Genomic DNA, 25,408 nt, shown 5'->3' with positions numbered 1-25,408 from the left:
AATAGCAACAGCAGCAATATACTTCAAAGTCTGATTTAATTGCAATATGATAAAGAGAATCTTGAAGAAAAGACAAGATTTGTTAACTTTATTTACAGGAATACAGTACCCCTTCCACACACAGGTGATGTCTCCTCCTTCTTAATACTTGTTCGCAGCGCCCCGCCACACATCCTTTCTATAATTAGTTATTTTAGAAAGGTAAAGTGAATAGAAAGTGAGCACACACATGTGTGGGAGACGCTTTCATAGTGGGGAGCGGAATTTTTGCTTTTTTGTTCCTCCTGAATGTTGTAAACACTCAGTTTGCTTTATATTATGTCCAAAGTAAGACATAGTTTAGTTTGTGATTCTTTTCTTTGTCTTTATAGTTAGTGGTAACTTTTTCTTTTTACTGTAGATGTACCACAAATCTAAATTATTATGATGATATGAAGTACAAGTATGGCCTTTTGTTCTTACTACTTATGACAGGATGTTTTTTCTTTTTCAACAGCAATAATGAGGATTACAGTTTTAAAATTGTAAAGAAACAAATTAATTTTAACAATTATACTTTTGACTTATTCAAATTAAATAATTCGTCAGTTGTGCCTACTAACAGATTATTAGATTTAAAAGAATTTCGTTATCTAATAAGTAATAATCCTTGTAAACAACTATATATTAGTAAACATAATATATCAACAATTCAGATAATAACATCGTATGCTGGCAATGTTGAAGCTCGCAGAGCAATTCGTAGAGCTTATCCAAGATATGAATTGGAAAAATTGGGTATTGTCAGATTGTTTTTATTGGCCTTATGTAAACCTAACGGACGAGATCGGATAACGCAGCATGCATTATTCCATGAAAATAGTAGATACGGAGATCTAATTCAAGGAAATTTTTTAGAAGATTATAAAAATTTAACTTACAAACATGTTATGGGATTGAAGTGGGCTACAACTAAGTGCTATAATTTGAAATATATAATTAAAATGGACGATGATATATTAGTGGACTTATACGACTTGAATAATATAATTACGAAAAAACATTTAAAAGAAACAGAACTGGCTGGATATTTGTTAAAAGATTTAAGGCCAATAAGGATGAAAGCCAACAAGTGGTATGTTACAAGTGAAGAGTACAGCGATAACACTTATCCATCGTTCTTGTCGGGCTGGATGTACGTCGTTAGCGTACAACTTGCTTTAAAACTGGTTAATTCAGCGCATATGGTGCCATATTTTTGGATTGACGATCTATTTATTACCGGTATTTTGGCTAATCAATTAAATGCCAAATTTATTGATTTAAGTGAATACTTTTCATTACATCCAGAAGTTGTTGAATGTTGTATTAGACTCCGTATGAAATGTGGATTCTTTGTAGCACCAACTAGTGGTGATTACGCTTTACAAACTAAATTTCATGATCATTGTTATACATGTCGCACTTTTATGAATGCTTGCAGAACTTTACCAAGAGGTAAAACTGTGGAAAAAATGTGTGTAGCTAAAAGAAGAATGCCTACTTTAGGTAAAGGTCTGCCTCATTTTAGTATTGTAAAAATTTAGTCAATAACTTTTATCTTTACATTTCAATTTCTTAAAAAATATTCAGAAATTCAGGTTTTAGTGTTCATTAACTTCCCACAATTGCGATATCTGTGGTTTTCTAAGCTCTATTCTCACATTCAGCTAAATTATCCAATCTTGAAATTAGTATTTACAACTGAATAAGATCGAACTTTTAATATTAAAATCGTTACATGGACTTGAAATCCATTTTTTATTTATATAATAATAAATGGCTTTGCCCTCTTATAGCGCAAAGTTGGGCGATGGCTACTGAAGATGTAATGCGCTGATATTAGATGTAAGAATGCCTCCCCCCCAAAAAATTAATATAACTAAGCGGGATGCACAAACTATTTACAGTTCAAGAATCCAGGAAAAAAAGAACAGGGCAATCTTAACACTATTCCTGCTCTTTCTTGCAAAAGATGATAAAATCAGCCAAGACACATTCCTGATTAATCGTTAAGGATACTTAGCATTTTAAGCTCCGCAGTATAGTTCAGAAATTACCATTATATCGCTTGAAAAAGCACCTTGACTCACTGTTCAGTCGGTATCAATTTTTCTCATATATATGTTTCAAATAAAAGTTATTATATATGTTTAGACCTTTGAAGCTTATTGGAAAAACATGTATCAATATTTTTTTAGCAGTTTCCACTTATTTCTAATTTTCTGCCTTTCAAAAAAAGGCACATCACTGAAAAATGCTGCCAAAGAATTTTAGCACTTTATTCCAAGTTTTTTTATTTCTATTTCAATCATTGCCTCCTAAGCAATCTATAATACTATACTTTAAAATATTTTTGTGCCTCCATTTACCACCCAGGAATCAAAGAAATTTCGAGTTTGAGCTTTCTCTGATTTTTCATCTTCAAATCACTTTGTTCTCAACCAGTTTTAAGTATATTAAAAAAAAAAGAAAAAAAGAAGCTAAGTACATATATTTAACAAAATAAGAAGTTTATTTTCAAGATAACCTAAAAACATTTATTTCCGAAAAAAATTCTTACACCTTATCTATTTTTACCACTAAGTAAAACAAAAAATATGTTTTAAAATCTATCAGGTGTCGTGCTTGGGGCAGAAATACATACTTCAATGAGAATATTTACCTAAAAATGAATTATTAATTTTTACCCTCACATTATAATTTTCTGCCTATCGAAAAGGGCACATCACTAAAAAAAACGCTTTCGCTGAAAAATGAATTTCAGTAGTTTCCCACCACTGGCAGTAAAGAAGTGTTATTAAAAGATGCCCAACACTTTTTTATGGGTCTTCCAATTAGCGCCACCATGAATAAAAAAAAATACTACAATCAGGGCCGGATTTTCCTATAGGCTAATTAAGCTTCAGCCTAGGGTCTCAAGATCTACGGAATCTGGATTCCAAATAAAATCGTTAATTAAATTAAAAAACGTGTTTTAACCTTCACATGGATGGCTCATCACTTTTGGCCGAATAATTGTTTTCTTCATTGTTTGGAAGTTAATTGATGGAACTGCAGTCATAAGCTTAAAAAGAAACTGCCATTTTTAATTTACTTCATAAAGCTACTGTTTTTACAAAAGTGTTTCATTAAATAGATTTAGAGAATTAATTAATTAATTTATCTTGATCAGAAAATGGTCAGACGGAAAAGAAATTACCTAAATGTTATGGATTTCTCGAAAATAAGTCTCTCGAAAACACTGGAAAACTTCTAACAGTTCTCAATATTCTGCTGTTCTAGCTCATTCCTCACTCTCTCTTCCACCAGAATAAGTATTTATTTCATACCAATTCTGGTTGAAAGATAAAATTAAAAAGGAACCGTAAACGTTTATAAAATTTTCTTTTTATATCAGAAAAATATGGAACTGATAAAAGAATGAATTTTATTAAAAATTATAAATATGAGTTTTAACATATATTATGTATACTATATACATAATACTTCCTTATAAGCGGTAACTACTATTTTACTTATATAATACTTAGTTAATACAATAGTTTTTTGGGTCTTATGACTAGTTCGAAATTATTGTTAAATATTACTAAATTTGGTAACAAGATAAAAATATTTACGATACCTGAGTAGGTAAAATAAATTGTATGTACAAATTATATTAATTATAATAAACTATAATACAGTAAAGATAAAAATGTATATAATTACATAAGGGAAGATACTTTATAAAACAATAATTTACAACTAACAAATGCTTTAAATGTAAGTAAAATCCCCTTAAAAGAATAAAACTATTCATCTTCTGGGAAATTCAATAACGTTTTTAAGACAGTTCAGATCCGTAAGGTCCATGATTATCTTTTATTATCCACAAGGAATCTATCACATCACCTTTCTGTAAACAAAAAAAAATTAAAAATTAAATAAAAAAGTAACTGGTTACAGTCAAGGATCTAGAGGAGGGATTTTAAGAGTGGGAAGATGAAAGAAGATGTGTAAGTAGTATGGAAGATGTAAGGTGTATGACAATGTATCTTTCCACTTCTAAGCTCTTAATTGGATACTGTGATGAAAGGCATCACAGTTAAATAAAATAATTGGTCTTAAAAATGACGGCGGCCATTGCCGATAAAACCATCTATAACTTCAAGGTCTATTCATTAACCAATCCTTACTTTATACTCTATAAAATGGATTAGAAAAAATAATTGTTTTATTTATATCTAATGATTTATTGTATATTTTTAATAAATTCGCCACTTGAGTAAATGGGGAACAAACTAAACTTTACTTTGTTATGTTATATAATATTTTAAGGACTGTTAACTTTTATAGATATTAAAACTATAGAGACTGTATGTTTATTAGATCTACGAAAAAGTTTTTTATACCATTGTTGTAACATCCTATTTTAATAAACATTATTTTATAAATATACATATAAAGCCAAATTATCAATAGTAGTCCACTTGCTATTCCTGAAAACTACTATATTTATTTTAGAAAGTTGGGCAACAAGTTGAAAACAATGAATCTTTAGTGTAAACTTAAAACTATCAAACTATAAACATTCATACTCTGATTCTTGCTAGGATCACTTATCGACTTGTAGCGAACGTCCAACTTCAATTTTCGTAAGCAAAAACGCGTTTTATCATTGAATACAATGTAAAAATGTTTGGGAAAAAATGAAAGTAAAGACAACTCTATAAAGCGGGGGCGTTGTTGGCTTCTCTCACAATTTTTATGAAGATATCCTGAAAACAAGCCACTTACAGTTTATGAAATCAAAATGTGGCGAACTGTTAAGAAAAATATTTTTTACTGCTCGTAAATTTCTGTTTCAACCATTGTGGAACTTTAAAAAGTAAAGGGGTCAAATAACTGTAAAGCCTTCTTTTCTCTAACTCTGCCCTGAAGATTTCTTTGTAATCTATATTAATATATATATATATATAATATGTGTAATTGGAACTCACATAAATGTAAATTACCACTTACCAAATTTATCGACACCTGTTCCATGTAAAGATGAGTAGAGTTTATTACTTGAAGCCTGGCATAACCATAATCACTACTACGAAATGCAGACCATGACTGCGGATATTTAATAAAGGGATCCGTATTTTCTAGACAACCCTGTAAATTAGAAAATTATTAAAAAGAAAAAGTATTATTGACAAGAAATCAGATAAAAATAAAATATCAACATCAAAAATAATTCTTACTTACGGCAGACCCTGAGATGATATGGACAGGTGCTCTAGGATTTACATACGGTTGACTATAGCTTCCATTTCTAACAATATGATCATAAACTGGCCATAAGCGTTCATAAGAATGTTCGTGCGCCCAGATTTCTAAATCGACACCATTATCGTAGAATAACTGTTCCAAACCAAAACTAAAAAAATTATTATATTAAGTAACGTATATTATATAGAGTATAAAGCTGAATTCCTTTAAATTGAGGCATATTTAAACATCAAATGGACATGTAGGAGAATTTTTTCTAAATTCAATGTAATCATTAGAATATTAAAATGTGGATCGTGCAACAACTTTCATGAAACAACCAAGGATAAATTAACCACAAATAATGTTCGCTGGTTAAGAGTAGAAATCGGAGATTTTTGGTCCCAAGACTCTCTTTTACTAACTGCAGGAAGATCTAGAGGCTAGGCAACGCCAGGTGTCGTGCTAGCGAATTATAATTCGTGAATTCGTGAGGTCAGAATTTTTTGAGTGATTGGAGACGTAGAAGGGAGCGTTAACTATTGTTCTTAGAATTTTAGACTGAAAGGTTTGATGTCGGTTGATCTTACGATTTTTTGACACTTCCGTACAAGTTGTATTCCTTATGTCCATATTGGGACAATTAGGGCGATGTATAATTTTCTTTTGTTCGTCAGGGTCAGTTTAGAACGTTTGTCGAGTGGTCTAAAATTATCACGAAGGTTCTTAATTTGCGATGATAATAGTATTCTTAGCTTTTGAATTAGTTGATATATCTCCTCTATTAAGTGTTTGAATCACTTCACTAGACTTTTCTGTTTCCATAATTCCAATCCTAATGCTCACTAATGTTCACTAAATTCTTATCAAACTTTATTAGTTGAATGAATACACTAATATTATGGAAATGGTGAATTATTTAAAATAATAATGTTAACAAAAAAAATAATAAATAAATAAACCAAGAAAGGGAGACAAGGTAAACTAAAACTAGACAGGTGGTAACTATTTATATAAAATAGGGGGAAAAAGTTGGATAAGATGTTAAAAATAGTGGCTCAATTTGGTTAAATGAGCACATTATCTTTATCTTGCTCACATGGCCTTGATTATAGCCCCGAGGCATCCTTATATACAGGGTGCTCATTTTAAGACGGCTCAAATGCATTTCATGCTTAAACGGTTGATCTGAATGAAAAATGGTAGAATGAAAATTTGTTGCCCGTCACCTCTAGTTTCAGAATATGTGACTTGATTTTAGATTCCTGTCTGCATACGCGGCTAACGCGCGACCAAAAGTAAAGGTTCGCAGTTGACCCCCATTTCCATATACACAGTTTTGAAGAGTATAAATATCTTTAAAATTAAAGGTGCAAGGCCATTTCAAAATCTGATATTTATTAATCATATTTCAATTTTTTAACTTGTTATCAAAGAGAAAGAAGAGCACTCGATAGGTCATTTTTATGTATTTTTTCAACTCCTTTCTACTGAAAATATTGCCTAGGCAGTAAAGCTAGTATTTTTCTTAATATAGGAAAGTAAGTATGATTTTCTAAGAAAAATCAAATGTTAAGAGCTCTAGATGTTTTCAAGCATACACAAAATGGCCAAAAAATAATTTTACACCTTTCATGAAAAGGAACGAACTTATTCCTTAATTTGTCAAATAATGCACTTATCGCAGCTTGTGCAGCATGTATTGTGCCATCAAGGGTGCCACCTCTGGCTCACAAACCAGGTTAGCCAGGAGGTTATCAACTGCTCTCTGTAACTGTAATTACATTTATTGTTTACGACAAATACATCCACAGAGGCATTTAATATGAAAGGGAGAAGATATCAGATCTAATTTTGAAACAAAAATAGTGTGTCCCTAACGACACATTATTTAGTTCAAAAAATTAACCAAGCCAGTACAATTTTCGTATAAGAATAAGGAATTAGGTGGTACAGCCACTTAATGCGAATGGAATTCCACTGGTAAAAAAAGATTTATGTGGAGGCTGAAGTGAACAGAAGGTGTCCTAGTGGATGGAGTTAGAGGGAAGCTTTCTGCGATCGTGAAATTGTGCGAGGTAGGAGAAAGACCTGGTTCAGGACAAGAAGGTTTGTTCCTTATTGCGCAGGGCGCCTCACACTGCTAAGGAGGTAGATAAAGTTAGAATTAGGATGATGATGATGGCACTAAAATGTTTATAAACTCATGATTTTCTAAGATTTTATATTTTTGATACCGAATTTCATTTTTGTAAAATAAGCTGAAATTCGAATCAAAAATTCCACGCACAGATGTGGAAAACAAATATGTTAATTAATATTACATTTAGGCCATTCTTTGTTCAAATCTAACATTTATTTGGGGGTGGTTGAACAAATAACTTCACCCGAAAATTTGACTCTACAATACTCTAGTTTTTTTCCCGCAATTTTCTATTAAAATGATTCCAACCACCTTTTTTTCGTTATCCTTTATGTTCTACGTCAATTTACAAAAGAACATAACTTTTTTTAAAAAATGCTGTCCTAGGAATTTCGTTTTTGGGGGGAAGAGAGGGGAACTCTTAGGAAACGTCATTAAGCTTTTATCTGACAACATGCCATTCAATACAATTAACAGACATACCAACAACTAAATATCAATATCCACTCATTAGCCATTATACATACCTTAGATACCTTATAAATAGGTAGCCATACCTTATAAATTCAAGAATGAGAAATTATTGCCAAATAAGGTCTTAATTTCGGTTTAAGTTTGCCTAAGTTTCAACTAAGAATATAGGTCATTCTAGATTCATACGGAATATCTAACTTCACATTAGTTTTGATTATATATTTAAAAATATATCATTCTTATAATACCCAAACAATCACAAGCTAAGAAACAATCAGCAGTTAACACTTGAAATTAATGTTTAAATTAAGTAACCAAACTAATGTGCTACAGTTCTTAGGTCGAAAATTAAAATCTGCAGGACAAAACAAAATATAAGCGATGAAAGCTGACCATACTTACTAACCTGTCTAACAATGAAATACAGTATTACATAGATCAATATAATTTATTTTTATTGTGTTATATTAATTTTCAAAAAAGACACCCAGAAAAATGATGAATATTACTTATAATGTTACCCAAAATTACATCGATGGCTAAATAACCACCTTATTTAAATTACAGTAATAACCTGACAGCAAACAGTAATGGCTTCGATAGATCCATGGTAAGAAAGTAGGTTTCTCAACAAAAACAGAGAGATATTCAGAAAAAATAGTTTTTTTACCGACTTAAATTAGTAAATCATTATAATTTTTTCTTTTTATTTTTTAAATCTAGAAATTTTAATCCACACACTAAACTGAAAAGACTAGAACTCAACCGACGAAACAAATTACTACTGCGACTAATTGGCAGACAATCCAAACTACCACTGGAACATAAACAACTAATATATAACAGCGTACTCAAACCGATCTGGACTTACGGACTTGAGCTGTGGGGTTCAACCAAACTTTCCAATTCAAGTCATGAAGACTTCTTTTATCGTATTCACTTATTACGAATTTTATTCTTTGTAGATTGTGAATAGCAAATAAATTTAAAAAAAAATTAAATCTACAATTTTTTTCTCTAATGTTGTTATACCATTCAATATGTGTACTTTTTATCAGATAAGATTAACAGAATTTGTCAATACTTAGGTCTTGGGTACACAAAAAACGGTCTGCGATATGGGGACGTCACACAGAACGCGATTCTTTTGTTAAAGCGGTCCAGTTTAGTAGCTTTCTTCTTGAGAAGTAGTAGTGCGTTTTTTTGTTATTTGTTTTAATTTTTATATATTGAGTATGAGCTCGGACGAAGAACAACTCCTTCTGCTATTAGCTTGGCAAAGCAAAAAGAAGAAAAGACACACAGAAAGCGGTCTGTCGCGGCGAGCAACGATCTCTGACTCAGGCGGTCTAGTTGTATTACACAATGTTGCATTATCTCTGTCAAACAGAACGCGGTCTACCGCCGCGGGCTAGTCTTCGTCGCGACGACAAACGGTCTGGTGGTACAAAATTACAGATTTCAACGTGGCCGCCTTGCCTCCTAGTTATACGAAATAGAGATTCCAATGTTAAGAAACTTTATTACTCATTTTTCATTTCATTCTCGCGACATACGAAAATACAAGAAGAACCTATCTTCATGTGACTCCAGTTCGATACATGGTGGTATTCCCCTAATTGTTCTCTCTTCTTATTAATTTCATGCACCCAACTTCGTCTTTTCTTCTTTTTGCATTGCAAAGCAGAAGGAGTTGTTCTTCGTCCGAGCTCATACAATATATACACAAATTAAAGCAAAAAACAAAAAAAACGCACTACTACTTCTCAAGAAGAAAGCTACCAAAGTGGACCGCTCTAACAAATAAATCGCTTCCTGTGTGACGTCCCCATATCGCAGACCGCCGCGACCGACCGCTTTCTGTGTGCCCAAGGCCTTACTCTGAAGTCTAAAAGCAAATTTTCGAAAACAAGACTACTAAAATTCATACCAAATCATATTAAATGAAAAAGCTCAAGAGGAATGGGAAAAAAAAGGTAACGTTCCCTTCTTTAATATGGTCCTCAGTTACTGTCAAGGTTCGGTTAATCAAGTCATCTATTATCTTTTGTTATCAAGTCCGTCATCTACACATAGTTTTGTCCTAATTTCGTTAACCTAAACATCTCCTGTCCCGTTGAAAATGTGGTTAAGGCCGCAATGCTGGTTAGTATCTTTGACTTTATCCACCTTAACACACATTTTATAGTATCCCTGACCGGCAACGAACTTTCATCTATCAGATGTAGATTAATTAGTTTGGTGTTGAGATTTCGGCTTCACTTAATCGTTACTGACTCGTACTATGGTTTGCTGAATGATTTTTAGGTCAATTAACTTTAAATAATATACAGTTTTTGGAGTTTTACAATTATATGACAAAAGTTAAGATTAAAAAGAATAACTTTTACATTTACTCATTAAATGATTAGTAACTTTAATAAAAGTAAATATTTATATAAGCGTTGAATGAAATGATGGAATATTTTCTGTCTTAACATTAACTTATTTAATTATTATTAAAGAAGATGAATAAAAAAAAAAAAGCTGGATTAATATTGTGCCCAAGTTTTGGTATGATGGCGTTTAGCCAATTTATTTTCGCATCCAGACGCACATGTGATATTGATATTTTTTTTTTATTTCTTTAAATGGGAAATATGGCTAGATATTTTTAGTCGCTTATGAATAACACATGTTTGAGCCAACAAACCATCACTAGCTTCTATATAAAGAGGTCCTTAAACACCATTTCAACATTTCCTTAGGTCAACTAATTATGATTGATTTGTTTACCATATTTAAATCAGGAATACCTGTTTACAAAATACTAGTATACGGTTTTCAATAAATTAATCTAAATTTTAACTATAATTCTGGAATATATTACTATTTTATTCGTGTTGAAACCATATTTAATTAATAAATTTAAATAAACGCGCTGTTTTCTAGCTTATTTTCGAAAAAAAGACCATTGCTTGTACCATAACCAAGAGATGACGTCTTTGGGGGTATGTATCCTCGCTCTTGAAACAAAAATTGTATTAAATTGTTTGGTAGGGCGGTTGAACTGTTGAAAAACCTAACTTCGACAATTTTTTTCCTTTTTTTTTTGTATTAAGTAAAATTCCAAAATATTCTTATATATAAAGGAACATTCTTATTGTAACATAAGCAGAATATAATCTCTTCTTTAAGAATAATTTTTTTGCAATATCGCGGATTAAATAAATTTTGAGAAAAACTTTGCCAAAAATAGGGAAAAAACGGAAAATTTTGAGAAATGTTTCTTGTTTTTACCTTAATTAATTGAGTTTTCTTTAATTAATTGATTAAACATTAAGTATTTCATTGATTATGAAAAATCTGTTTGACACAGACGGTCAAATAAATGTGTCTTGGGTGTCTAGAATCACAGAGCACTAATAAAAGCATCCTCTAACTTCCGGCTTAAATCAGCCAAATTACTTCCGATATCCGAATATTAATATATCATTAGATTTGTAAACATGTTTACAATACAACCAAGGATCAGAGAAAATTTTTACAAAAGATTTCAAATATTGTTTGCCAAACTTTCCACTTTAAGAAGTGAAGTGTTGATTGAATGACAAAAGATACACGAATCAGTAGCAAAATCCTAGCATTTCATTCAGATTTCAGATGGTAATTTCAGCCAGTTAGAAATTTCGGAAAAAGCGTATGTGTTTTAATAAAATCTGTTCCAAATGTTTATGCTAAAAAAAAAAATCAGAAAATTAAATATTATTGTAGGTACTTGATAATGATTTGTGTACATTTTGTTAACCCTTATTCTTGATTTTTTTCAAATGAAAGTTTTTGTTATAGCCATTAAAAGAGTGAGGAATGGTCGAATCTTACAAAACTGACGGCACGAATGATAATGAATCTTCTAGATTGCTTGAGGCCATTGAGATCTAAGCCAGAATTCAGAAAATAAATTGGTACCTCTTTTGTTAACCAATCTGTCTAGATTAATCGAGAAAAGAAACCTGATTTCCTTTAGATTGAAAACGTAATCACCAGATGCAAATTAAGAAATAAGCTATGCCTCAGAGAAATATAAGCTCCAATTGTAGAAGGATACACGGCCAACATCTTTGATCCTAGCTGTACTAAAGTTCATGTTTGATGCTTGATACACCAGCGTTTGAAAGACTTTGAAAACTTATCAGTCTTTTAAATTATTAAAAAGGAGTCAAGAAAAGGTGAAACCCTTTAGACTCTTCATAACACTATAAGTATCTAACACTATTTATTGTATCAACATATTTCAATTAGTGTGGCAGTCCTTAATTTCTGGCCTAAGTCCTTAATCAAATTCTTAAAATTATTCACCTGCACCAAAAATTCTTAAAGCATAAAAATATATACAGGGTGACCAAAGTTACCCACCCACTTTTTTTTTAACGGCGGGAAATTTCGAAAAAATAAAAAACACGTATTTAATCATTTCTAGTCTAGTTTATTTTCAGTGATTGACCCATTTTTTAAACCCTTGTATCTCGAGATACAGCATCCAACTTTTGTTTTTCAAATGGAATGTTCTATTTTTTGTTGCATATTTTTGTAGTATTTGAGCTCCTAAAAACAACCAATTTTTTTTTTTTTTAAATCGGTTAGGTTTTTCAAAAGTTATGGGTATTTAAAATATGAAAAACAAATTTCAGTTTACTGTCAAAATTACGTTATTTTTTTTAAAGAATCTATTCAAACTGGGCACAACCAACGGATAGGCAAGCCAAAACTCTGGACTCCCACGCTTTGCTTGTAGCAGCACTTATCGTGGCGAAGTCAAGATCTAGGCCAGGCTAGAAGTTCGACGTTCAGGTTGCTTTTTCTACAAACGTTTAGGTGGAGTTATAGGAAATCAACTAATCGGCCCATACTTCTACAGAGAGAACTTAACTGGTGAAAGGTATCCAACTTTTTTTTCAGAGACATTTTGCCAGTTCCGCTTGAAGATGTTCATCTACAACGTCGGATAGAATGTATTTTCAACAAGATGGTTGTCCGGCGAGAGTGGTTCGAGGTTAGCTGGGCAGAAATTTCCATTAAAAGTGCGTAAGGACTCATTGTCCCTTCCAATGGCCACCTCGATCACCGGACTTGACCCAAATGGACTATATTTTGTGGGGATACCTAAAAAAATAAAGTGTAAATTATCCTTAATCCCGTGGCTTCAGTCGATGATCTGAAACGTCGAATTACTCTAGCCTGCCTAGATCTTGACTTCGCCTACCATAAGTGCTGCTACAAGCAAAGCGTGGGAGTCCAGAGTTTTGGCTTGCTTATCCGTTGGTTGTGCCCAGTTTGAACAGATTCATTTAAAAAAATAACGTAATTTTGACAGTAAACTGAAATTTGTTTTTCATATTTTAAATTACCATAACTTTTGAAAAACCTAACCGATTTAAAAAAAAAATTTTTTTGTTGTTTTTAGGAGCTCAAATACTACAAAAATATGCAACAAAAAATATAACGTTCCATTTGAAAAACAAAAGTTGAATGCTGTATCTCGAGATACAGGGGTTTAAAAAAAATGGGTCAATCACTGAAAATAAACTAGACTAAAAATGATTAAATACGTATTTTTTATTTTTTCGAAATTTCCCGCCGTTAAAAAAAAAAGTGGGTGGAGCATATAACTTTGGTCACCCTGTATATATGAAATCACTTAGTAAAAAGGGTATAACTTCAAGCTCAACAGGCAAAAGTCTGATAATAGATGCTTTACTGATACTAACTTCAAAAGCTTCAAAAATCAGATCTTTCAAGACCAATCTATCATTCCTGACTATCAACACACTTAGCGGAGGGTCAGTCATGACAACTGGATCCGCAGTGCCAGAAATTTAACAGTATGCAACATTTTGAAGGCTTTGACTAGTTTCGAATGAATGCCTATTTTTCAGAATATCTGACATGTAATTTCACTCAAATGAACATTCAAAATGCCCAAAATCACGAACGATTTCCACACTATGATAAAAATTTTCTTAAAGAAAGACCTCTGACGTTATTCATTCATTGCAAAACAAAATACTATCTTTTCTTATAGTTCTTATAAGTCAAATGAGATTTATACTAATATTTATTTTATCGTATATGTTATAAGAAATAGAAAATTTGAAGTTTGGAGAAAAAATTCAGAAAATGTTTATTTTAAAAAAAGACAATATATGTATGTAAAAACTGTATAAAATAAAAAGCACTTACCAATCAAATATTGGAAATCCAACACGCACTCTTGATGAATGTTTTGTACAGTCATCGCCGTCATCATCCGAACAGTACATTGGTCTGTGGCCATATGTAATGATCCATGGCCTTTTAGCTCTATTCTCAGGTTTGTTAGCTTCCTACAAAACAGAAGTTATATATTAAGGGAGAGCCAAATAATATTTACATAATTTAAATTTATATGAAACAATAAATTTATATTGCTCTTACTGACTGCCCTTCCATACCGTATAACTGGACTCTACAACTAAAAACTTATCTAGCTATTGGTAAAGAACATTTGTCGGACAGTGAGGACCATGATACCATTATAAGATATAAAAAAGGCTGTATTAGCGCATTCTGTAACCACTTGTTGAGCAAAGATATAGATAAAATAAGATAAAATTCAACTTTTAATTTTTTCTACAGAAATATTAGTTTATTAGGTGGCTAAGAAACGTACCTGAATTCAATTGCTCAAATCAGTCAAATCAGAGTTATTTCTCAGATTAGACTAGCTTCTAAAAAATCTGTTCGATTATTTATTAATGGACTGAAATACAAATTTCTTCCTTAAAACTAATGTAAATTGTGTAATGAGGCTAGTTCTATGGGCGATCTTTGTCATTTCTTTACAGAAGGTAAAATTTTAGATTGGCTGAGAAATAAACTCTTACTATTTCAATTTCAAGAGGAGCAGGTTTCTAACTTAGTCCAATTTGAAAAGTTATTGTGCTTAGATGATAGCAAAGCAAACAATATTTATAAATTTACTATCGAGGGATTAATTACGATCATTATTATTGTAGGGCTTAAACATGCACTATTGTTGTCTATTTTGTACTTTTGTGTTTGAATTATTCTCTGACATAACATTCATTTCCTCAAAATATCATATTTAATTTTACTGTCATTTATCTAAATGTTTTTTTTTGCGTTTATCTATGCTACAATCAGCGCGTTAGCGCTATAAGTAACAGTTATAACCGAGTAACAAATGATCAGTAACGAGTGGAGAAGTTACCCAATGGTAACATTCCCAAATATTAGATGGTTAGTCACTCTCTTCACTGCAAAGAAGATCACGAGGCCACTGTCTTTTAAGGCGTCTTGTCGGGTTGTCAGGAAGAGTTCTAGAAGAAAGATTTTGAGCTAGAGGATTTATATGAGATTGCAGGCTGAAGTGGAGTTTTCTATAGTGTTTTAGCAACTTCGGTGTTAAAAGGAATGTTAAGGTCAGTGTGTATAGTCAGGTTGGAGACATAAAATGGAGCGTGTACTATAGTTCGAAGTACGTATTTTAGATTGAAGAGATTGAATCCTTCGGAGATTGGAGCGTTTGGTTGAACCCAACAGCTCTATTCCATACGCCCAGATGGGTTTCAAAATAGAAGTATAAATTACTCTTTTGTTATCACAGAGACAGTTTAGATCTATCGTCTAAGAGTCTTTTAAGTAGTCGATAGCGTCTGTTTAGTTCTGTTCTTTTAAGTCTAGTGTGGGGGTAGTATGTTAAGATGCTGAAGATTTCCATTATATTGTCTAATGAGGTTTCTTAAAACTATATGTATTTTTTTTATATAAATATAACTATTTTACAGAATTTAAAAGAACCCAGCACTAATGTTAAATTAACAAAGTAATATTTTAAAATGTTTATTCTGTTATCAGCTTTGTATGCTCATTATTATTATAAAATTTATATTGCAAAATTTTATCATTCTAATTTTGTAGAATTATCCAATAAACAAAGTTTTTAAGTAATTAAACTAGTTATTTGTGTAAGTAGTGTGGAAAGTAATTTAAAATCACGAATAAGAAAATTCTACCGCACTAATTACATACAAATTTTTCGTACAATAAAAACAAACAGTCTGATAGGGAAGGGAATAGCTGAGTGGTTTAAAGCATTATAGTGTATACTAGTGTATATTATAGTGTACAAGTGTATATTATAGTGTACTCTAGTGTATACTCTCTAAATTTTGATTATTTGTAGTGTTTGCTATGTTAGTTATTTTTCGTAGTGTTCGATATTCGTAGTGTTAGCGAGAAAAGATTAATTAGAATGGAAGCGATTCAGTAAATGAGAAATCAGTTTAACTAAAAAAATATTTTTCCAATTTATAACAGTTGTGTAAATTTAAATCGTTTGAACAGGTGAAAGTGAAACGTTGAGTGATGCATACATTAATATTGTCATAAAATCACACTTGAAATAATAACATATGTGATTTTAATAATTATATTTAATACTTTTATTTTGATTATTTACCTTCAAATCATTTTCAAGCCAAAGATATTGTTTGATAGCAAGTTTTATACCATATTCCAAAAAATAATATGCTTCAGTATTAATAGAGATAAAGTGGATTGGTCCTAGATTAAAACTGTAGAACAAATTTTCATATGGCCCGGGCATGCTGAATCTCTGACGATAATGGCTAAAATTACTTTAAAAAAAAAAAAAAATTGATAGATGAGTTGATTTGATAATAAAAAATAAAGCATTGAAAGTAATAAAAAATATCTTACTAAGCCTCTTCATGATTACCAGGCGCAACCATATAGGGAACATATGCGGCAATTGGTTGGATTTGGCGCATGAATTCATCTCCTACATTACCATTTTCCTATCAATCAAATAGTAAAATTTATAACATTAGTCGCTATTTGGTCTCAAATTATATATAGCTATATATAAATGCCAGACGCTTATAACAGATAACCAAAACCAATTATGGATGCACCTGAACAACAATGGTCTGTTGGGATACATAAACTCGTGTTGGTCAAGAATTACATTATTCACTTTATTATAACTCATAGCATTTTTCGACAAAATAATGCATGACCCCAAAACATCAAAACTGACACGAAGAAATTCAAAAACTACTATTTTTATACTACCCATATTAAATAAACTTTGTATTGCAAATCCTTTCCTACGATTTTTCATTTTTAACTCAATTTTACATCATGTTTTCCCAGACTTTCTTTAGAGAAAAAGAATTACTTAAATATTAGAACATTATAAACTATGTTAAATACACATTTTGGCTATGCAATTCAAAAGAGGCTAAAATTTGAATAATGAATGCATTCAGGTAATTTTTAAATACATATAATCCATGAAACCTGATTGAAATTCTACTTACTGTTCTCATGTCATATGCAAAATCGCCAACATGTAGTATAACATCATACAATGTTCTCTGGGCTTCTTGCTGAAGATATGGTAATGAAACGCCATTTATATTGCCCAAATCACCGAAGACGGCTAATTTAGGTGCCCAGTTGGTGCCATTGTCTACTGTAACGAACCAGAAGAGGTCTGACCATCCCTCTGAACTACCACAGTGATACTCTGTACAACAGAAAGGAAAATACAAAGTTACTAGGTTGTAGTACATATTTATAGATAATCAACCCTTATAAAACTTTTACTACCGGACAGTACGCGACTGTTACATTACACCGCAATTAAAAAGACACATGCGGGTGTGAAAATGGATGGAGGTATCTCTAAAAGAAGTTCTGTTTACTGTAGAGGTAAGTGAGAAACCAATAGTGGATAGCAAGGAAAGTTTCCAAACTTTCCAATAGCGAGAGCTGAAAGAGGATGAAAACTTTGAAGGTTTATACACATTAAAGAATTAAGGGGCAATGAAAGACACTGTGTGCGCACTGCATATTAAAGGGTGTCTTTCATCGGAATTTAACAGCACTAAAGGTCTAAGGCAAGGAGATGCTCTATCCTGCCTACTGTTTAATCTTATTTTGGAATATGTAATGCATGAGGCAGAAATCCCGCTATCCGGTAATATATTCCACAAGTCTGTCCAGGTTTTAGCCTACGCAGATGACGTGGACATAATTGGAAGATCCTTCCAAGATATGGAAAGGGCCTTCCTTAATCTGGTTAGAGTGATTGGAAAAGTGGGACTACAAATAAATACTGCTAAGACCAAATATCTAATAGCCGAAGGACCTGCAGATCATCCCGCGCACGTAACATTTGGCAATTACATGATTGAACAAGTTGATTCATTCATATACCTCGGAACCTTAATCTCTAGGGATAACGATGTATCCCTAGAAATAAAAAGAAGGAGTATGTTGGCCAATAGGTGCTATTATGGATTGAATAAGCATATGAGAAGCAACTTAATATCAAAAAATACAAAAGTGGGCAGGCCATGTGGCAAGGATGTCTGATTTGGAAACACCTAAACGGCTTCTGCAAGAAGAAGTACATAGGATCAGGAGAGTGGGCAGGCCTAAATTGAGATAGAATGATGGGGTATGCGTGGATGCCAAGGACCTGCTTGGAGTGAGGAATTGGAAGGTTGCTGCAATGGATAGGAGTGACTGGCGGAAGCGGATTGAGGAGGCCAAGGCTCAGTAATGGGCTGTAGCGCCAGTAGTAGTATTAAATAATTAAGGATTATGCAGAAATCTAATTAATGTAAACAAAAGGAATCCATTGAACAACAGTCTGCACTTAACTGGGGAGAATGGTAATTTGAGAAACATGACTGGGTGGATTTTCGAAGGTTAATTTTCTGAAAGTAACTCTACGAATTTTTTCTAAACTTCGTTCATTCATTACCTAGAAGCAGATCTAACACTATTATTGTAGGAAACATTTTGGGAGAAGAGGAGAATACATCAAAACTGTTCGCAGTTTCCGTCAAAAACACAAATCGAAAAAATGCCTAATTGCGGTACTTCCTCAAACGAGAGACAGAAAATAATAACAATAGTAATTACTTCATTGGAGAGATTATCAATCCCAAAATATTGTTAATATTTTTTAATTAATTTTTAATACTCACATATGAAATGCATCATACCATATTTAGTTTTAGGAAGAAGTCCAGACAAAAGTACTCTATGTATATATTGTTTTCTTTTTAAAGGACCACCATCAACAAACAACTTTGAATATCCGTAAGCTGTATCTACGAGACCATTAATCCCATATTCAACAATAGATTTTGATGTTGCATTAAAGGTAGTCCAAGTTACTACAATTTCATCTGATTCTTCTGTAAACAAAAATGTATAAATAGAGATTGATTAGAGAGATAAACTTTATTATAAATATTTACAAGTAATTACAAAGATGAAGTACCACTGTAAATTTACATTTAACCATCATAACAGTTTAGGAGACGCTTAGGATTGCAAATATGCAGGGAAAAAAGAACAAACCTGCAGCTAAATATTACAGAAAAAGTTAAGCTATTGGAAACCAAAATTAAACAAACTGGAAGATATTAAGAAATACAATCTTTCCAGAAATTAAATTATGCGCATAAATAACAATATCAACAGAATTTGCGAGAAATGTTTATTTAATAATAAAAACCATTAGGTATATATAAAAGAGATAATATTAAAGCAAACACGCACAACAGAATTTCTTATTTATTCTTAAAAAGTTGCAGTTTATATTAAAGGTTGACTCTATTTTGTAGAGCAATTGTTTGCGCTCAAGTCTGGGGGTACAGGGAATATAGTGTAATAGAAATGTTGCAAAGATATTTTATTAAAAGGTTGTTCTCCTTACCGAAATATTCTCCCAATTATTTTATATATCTTGAGACTGGTAGATACCCTTTGTTTCATTTTACGTTGCAGCTTCATCTTAAATATGTTCGGAAAGTATTAACGTGGCCGACAAATTTAATTAGAAAACGCATAGCTCTGTATATGATAGAAAAGAAAATTGATTGGTTTAAAGAGATGTTAGAGTTGTGCAGCAAACAAAATTTTGATGCCGTTAATATTTATAAAGATGATGATAAAGAGTACTATCATCAATTTTTGGAGGTCCTAAAAATTGATTTTCAGAATTCTTTAATTTCCAAAAGGGACCAAGCGAATCCCTTATATATACTTATATAAAGTATATAAGCGATTACATGTTCAACTCACAAATAACAATTACATAAATGACAGTAATACGCGGTATTTTATGTCCACTTTGATGAAAATGAGGGGGGGAATTATTGGGATTGAACTGCTTTGTAACTGGACGTGTGTACATTTGCTCATTATGCAATCTTGATGTTGTGGAAGACGTCTATCATTTCATTGCTGAATGTCCTATTTTGCGAGGGTTTAGAAAGGCAGCATTAAATACGGAAAAGTTAGATTTTAATTGTTTCTTGTTATATTTGAATGGCCGGAATTGGCAGAATTTGTTTATTTTTGACGTAAATGCATTAAAGTATAGAAAAACATTAATTGACGAATTTAATTTTTAATTTTTAGTTAAATTTGTTAAAACAACTCTGCAGACGGACACAGTCCATGTAGATGTGTTTGTAATGTAATGTGAATTTGTAATTATTATTTTTTAAATAAACGCAATTATAATTATTAAAGAGTTACGTACTTTAATATTCATTAAAAAGCTGTATATTAATTAATGTAGCTTTTCTAAAAACATAAACTCTAAATGAAAAAAAAAAAAAATACGACTAATTGACGCAGTTCATTCTGACGTTTCTAAAGTATAGTTTTCAGAGATGTCGGAATATTTCTCAATGCTAATCAAGTCACATGAGGTCTGCTATACTATTCAAAGTAGGGCTAACTATGGAAGTTCAAGACAAACGAAGTAATATTATTTATAGTTTTTGATCAATTAAATGGAAAAGGAAGGGATTAGCTATGAAGTTAGCATACTGGACTCCCACGCGGAGGTCCCGGGTTCGAATCCAGCTGCTGACCCATAGATTTTTTCTTCCTAGGAGCTTCTTACAGCTCACTGTCCGGTGATGGACAGTGTTGTCTGTAACGAGAGAACACTGTCCAGAGGCCGGCAGTGCACTGAAAAAAGCTCCGGGCGCCAATAACCTTAGATGTTGACGCGCCTTAAATCATAATATATATATATATATATGTAGGAAAGAAGAGATTAGATAATACTTAACAAGAAAGATATTGAATCTAATCTCCATACACCCCAATCGAATCGCCATGAAATAAATAATCGTTTCTTCCTCTATCTTTCAAACTCTACAGTCGAGGCCTGGCCTGGCGAGCCCCATTATAAAGAGATATTTCCATTAAACATCAAAACCCAAAATGGAAACTCGTCAGTATGATGATCGTAAGACAGTCAGTAAATCAACTTAACATCAGCTCCATATAGAATCTAATCGGCTTTTTACTTTGTGAGCTAATCAAGTAAGAATTTCTGTGAAACTGGCCGCTCCTAGATGCTAGGTTTAATATGTGATCTAAGGCACGCCAACAGCAGTTCTGGGACCAAGAGAGGTGCCTACAACCTTTCATTTCTAGGATACCCTGGGATATAGCACCTTGATAAAAGAACTTCCTTGACGGAAGATGCTTCTATCTCCAGTCTTCCAGAACATTCCAGCTTCGATTTCTAGTGGAGAATTAAAAAATTTAGTCCCTACGGCTCAGCCTGACTATTCGAGCAAATAAAAATCCCTTTAGAAGCTACGTTTTGTGTGCTGATCAGCTGAAACTTCAACAATGTCTGGGTGTCCATTCACTAAGAAACACGAGTAATTCCTGTCTCAAAATAAACCACTGTTCTAAACCTTCAAGTTTCTAAACCAATCGTGTAACATGAAGAAATGATCAGGTAACACACCAAAAGGACACATCGTTACCCATCCATTATGTTTAAGAGTAAAAGTTAGGTAATCCGTGGACTAGAAGGAGATTCATTAATTTTTTTTTTTTTTTAATTTATTTGTTAAGTTACACCAGCGCCTAGATACGCCATAAGTAACAATGACAATAAATGACCACTACGAACTCACTAATATTAGAAATTTAAGGGTGAAATTTTTAAAACCGTTAATATTCCAAACTAATTCATCATGAGCTCTATTTGTAATTGCTGGACAAACAAAAGCAATACAAAAAATTCAAAAAGTTACTTACGACCAAGAGCAATGTGTACTTGTTCAGGTTGATAATGCAAAATGTCCTGCTTAAATTTCTGATGTGGTTGAGGCTTCTTAACATATTCAATGTGAGTTAAAGAAATATACTCATCTGCTGGAATTGCAGACTGAATGAGCTCTACAAAGCATCCTATAAGAACTAACAATATTTGCATATTTCTGAAAAAATTAAATGATTTTTGTTATTAAATAAGTATTTGATGAAATTAAAAATTTTATACAATAAATATTTATAAATTTTAGTCAATTCACGCATTATGTTTTTTTTTTCCTCGTAATTTTAAATAAGTATTTCGAGATAGCCACTATTTCAAACGGCTAAAATCTAAAATAAGTACTTGATGGCTATAGAAATATCTCCTATGCGAATACGGTTTCATTCAAACCACCCATCTACAACATTTCATTTAAGTTTCTAACATTTTTTTTAACGTATATTTTGGTTACTTCAAATTTTATAAAGAAAATATTTTTACAAATAGAAGGCATCCTTAATAATCACATCTACGATTCGGTAATTTTAATACCTCAACAATTTTCTTGTCAATGAACCTAAACATTTATGTTCCTGAAATGTTTTCCTTTTTCATTAAAGGTAAACATTAATCAGAAAATGCTTTATAAAGAGAAAGAACTCACCCACACATACACAAATACAACTTAATAAGCCGTCGATTCACCATAAATATGTTTGTAAAAATTCTCAAAAAGTATAACTATTAATAACAATACGACTGCAAATCAAAACTATAAAAATTTCAAAATTGGGGACTGTCAGACTTTTTAACAATTTTATATTTCATGACGGGATGTAAGCCACAGCATTTCAGGAAGCAGATAGCAAATAGCCTGTTCACTACTGATATGTTTCTAATAGTATCTATAAAAAAAAATAAAATTTAGTGAAGATATTTAACTTCCAGATGGGTTAGGTTCACTTAAGATAATACGCCCTGGTCACTGCACTTCTAAGAAATTTCTTTTTATTAATTTAATATTTTTTATTCCAAAAAAATAAAATTAAGCCAAAAGTAAGCAAAACCTTTTTAGTGGTTACTTTGGGTCTAAACCTAACTATAAGGTTTAGAATAGTTTAGAGATTAACAAAGTAAATTCCCTCTGAATTTTTGATCTTTCAAAAGAATCTATAAGAAGGGAAGACTAAATAGCTGTACCTCCTAGTTTACCCAACTCTAGGCGTCTACGTCACTCGTACGCAGTACCCTATAACCCTTCAGCTTATCTGGTTGGATGGATATCTAATAATCGCTCCAAGTGCCCCTTATTGGTGAAGGGTAAACGGGGAACCATAAATAATATTTTCTCGTGTCCCTCCTCCTAAAGATGCCGTTGGTGTAATCAACCAATAAATCCACTAGAAGCAACTAAGTTTATGAGCGTGGGAACCCAATGCACTAATTCCTTTTCGATACCACTATTCAATAGAAAAGAACTTTTATCAATACTTGACAGTTTTAACAGCAATTTAAACATAAATAAATAACTTTTTAGTTCAGGCGGGAATATAAAGGAACCTTCTTTATAATTCGAAGCAATTTCTTTCAATATTAAAGGAATTAAAGTTAAGATAAAACGTGATAATGATAAATTGAATTTAAAAAAAAAAACTGCAACTTACAGCAAGATTCCTTAACAAACGACCAAAATTGGAGCTAATAACGACGAAGTAACATATAACGCGATACTGACTCATTCCAACATCTGCACATTCCAAGCATTGCAATACGTAAATTCAGCGCAATATACCAAACCAAACCTCCACACAAATTTACTCTGATCCAAAAGTATCTATTATTTTACTCTCTCCGCGCCAAGAAGTTTCACTCTCGCCTCTCCGAACATCCCAAGCCTCTCATTGACCAGTTTTCATCCTTGACTCTATCTGAGACGTCAATGGCTTGGCGATTTAACTCGGCTGTGGAGTTCAATAACTCACTCAAAGGAGAGCCACCAATGGGACATTTAAAAAACCCTGTATCAATGTTTGACAATTTATTTAATAGAGGGAGGCAATTGATGAACTTATCATTTGTTGTAAATTTCAGTCAAGTTATCTATATTTTAGTAATCAATAATAATTTCAAGTGTAAAGTTTTAATATCAATATTGCATAGGTAGAAAGCCCAATCACTTCAAAAGAAGTAAGTATCGTTACGGTGTTGTATCCCAAAAATAAATCGGAACAATCACATGGAGGTAATTCCATTTTCTTTTTCTTACAAATGACAGAAAATGGTACCCAACTTCAGAAATCAAACACTGTTTTCCACTTTGAAACTTCAGCGTGGTGGTTTAGTGTTAGTGATAAAATCTATCTTACTTGAACACCTCTCGAAAAAACGCAAAAATGAGTGGTACAGATATTCTTCAAATTTGTAATTCCTTACTTAATTTTTATTATAAGGGGAAGGTAAAAATGCAAATTAATCGGAAGTCTACTTTACCTTTATCCCCAAAACGCTCTTTAATAAATATTGGTACCTAAGCAAAATATCAATATAGTACTTTTCCCGCATTGATGATACTTTCCCGCTTATATTATGATGGATGTAGTCAAACATACTTGCCGATTTGTAAAAATCGCTCACTTAAAAGGTGATTTCAAAGTATTTTCAATTAAAACTCAAAATTGGATATCTGCACGAATGCAATACTTCCTTTTATGAAGGGAGAATTAAAGTCAAAATTAGAACAAAAGTTAGTATCTAATAAGATTCATTGATTTTATCATAAATAGAATTCTTGTTTTTTGGTACAGATGTTTAAGAATAATTATTTTTAAGCTTCCAAAACTTCTGACCAACTGCACGACTGACAATGTCAGAATTGGAGAAAAAAAAAACATACTATGACGGACAAAATCAACTATTATATTATTCAGCAACGCAAATCAAACCACATTTTTATGTTTCTTTAATTGAAAGAGAAATCTTGGTAATAATCGTTCTGAATTGATCCACGTTAGAAATACTGTACGGAAAATAAAGTATTAATTAAAAGAAATTAATAAGGTAGTCACAGATTTAAAGCTTTACTTAGTCAAGTAAGCAACATACTCTTATCAATTACGCAGCAAGAATCATTAAGGGTGATAATTCTAATCAATTGAGACTATCTTATTAAACAAAACAAAAAAAAAATATAAATAAGGGGAAGTATAAGCTGATTATCTACTTACGGTCTTAAACTAGGACTACTATTCAAGTTTATTTAACAATTTTTTAATCAAATCACCAAATAAAATCTATAACTCCCTCCCTACGAACATTTTTAAATAATTCAACAGAACTATAATGCCCCCAGCCTTCAAAATACGAAACCTCCAAGCTTT

At 31.9% G+C, this 25,408-nt stretch overlaps 2 protein-coding genes across 4 annotated transcripts; one reads left to right on the top strand and one right to left on the bottom strand.

The window, feature by feature from the left end:
• Positions 1-203: 203 nt before the first annotated feature.
• On the top strand, positions 204-4,472 carry LOC141452453 (beta-1,3-galactosyltransferase 5). The gene has a single exon (XM_074124627.1). It carries the CDS (start codon positions 432-434, stop codon positions 1,563-1,565), a length of 1,134 nt encoding a protein of 377 aa, XP_073980728.1. The 5' UTR covers positions 204-431; the 3' UTR covers positions 1,566-4,472.
• On the bottom strand, positions 3,428-25,408 carry LOC141452450 (acid phosphatase type 7-like). Of its 3 annotated transcripts, none has more exons than XM_074124623.1 (10): positions 25,256-25,408; positions 22,034-22,215; positions 18,955-19,149; positions 17,257-17,465; positions 16,634-16,731; positions 16,374-16,551; positions 14,093-14,235; positions 5,254-5,425; positions 5,023-5,160; positions 3,428-3,916 (listed from the first exon to the last, which is right to left on the bottom strand). In XM_074124623.1, exons 2-10 carry the CDS (start codon positions 22,209-22,211, stop codon positions 3,845-3,847), a joined length of 1,383 nt encoding a protein of 460 aa, XP_073980724.1. In that variant the 5' UTR covers positions 22,212-22,215; positions 25,256-25,408; the 3' UTR covers positions 3,428-3,844. The 3 variants fall into 3 exon arrangements, with proteins under 3 accessions (XP_073980724.1, XP_073980725.1, XP_073980723.1); XM_074124624.1 differs by lacking the exon at positions 25,256-25,408 and adding an exon at positions 23,696-23,842; XM_074124622.1 differs by lacking the exon at positions 25,256-25,408 and adding an exon at positions 22,696-22,852.

Source organism: Rhodnius prolixus, unplaced genomic scaffold (genome assembly GCF_049639745.1).
Source record: "Rhodnius prolixus isolate KJV_2025 unplaced genomic scaffold, Rpr scaffold_3, whole genome shotgun sequence".
Classification (NCBI taxonomy): domain Eukaryota; kingdom Metazoa; phylum Arthropoda; class Insecta; order Hemiptera; family Reduviidae; genus Rhodnius; species Rhodnius prolixus.
The sequence above is the reverse complement of the archived record's forward strand: the minus strand, read 5'-3'. Positions and strand labels throughout refer to the sequence as shown.

Bases quoted from the DNA above. Each gene is read 5' to 3' on its own strand.
- LOC141452450 (XM_074124622.1), bottom strand. From the start codon at position 22,739: ATGGTGAATCGACGGCTTATTAAGTTGTATTTGTGTATGTGTGG. The intron at 17,466-18,954 runs GTATGATGCATT...TCTGTTGTACAG, and splicing joins TCTTCCTAAAACTAAATATG to AGTATCACTGTGGTAGTTCA. The intron at 16,552-16,633 runs GTAAGATATTTT...TTTTTTTTAAAG, and splicing joins GGTAATCATGAAGAGGCTTA to TAATTTTAGCCATTATCGTC.
- LOC141452453 (XM_074124627.1), top strand. From the start codon at position 432: ATGAAGTACAAGTATGGCCTTTTGTTCTTACTACTTATGACAGGATGT.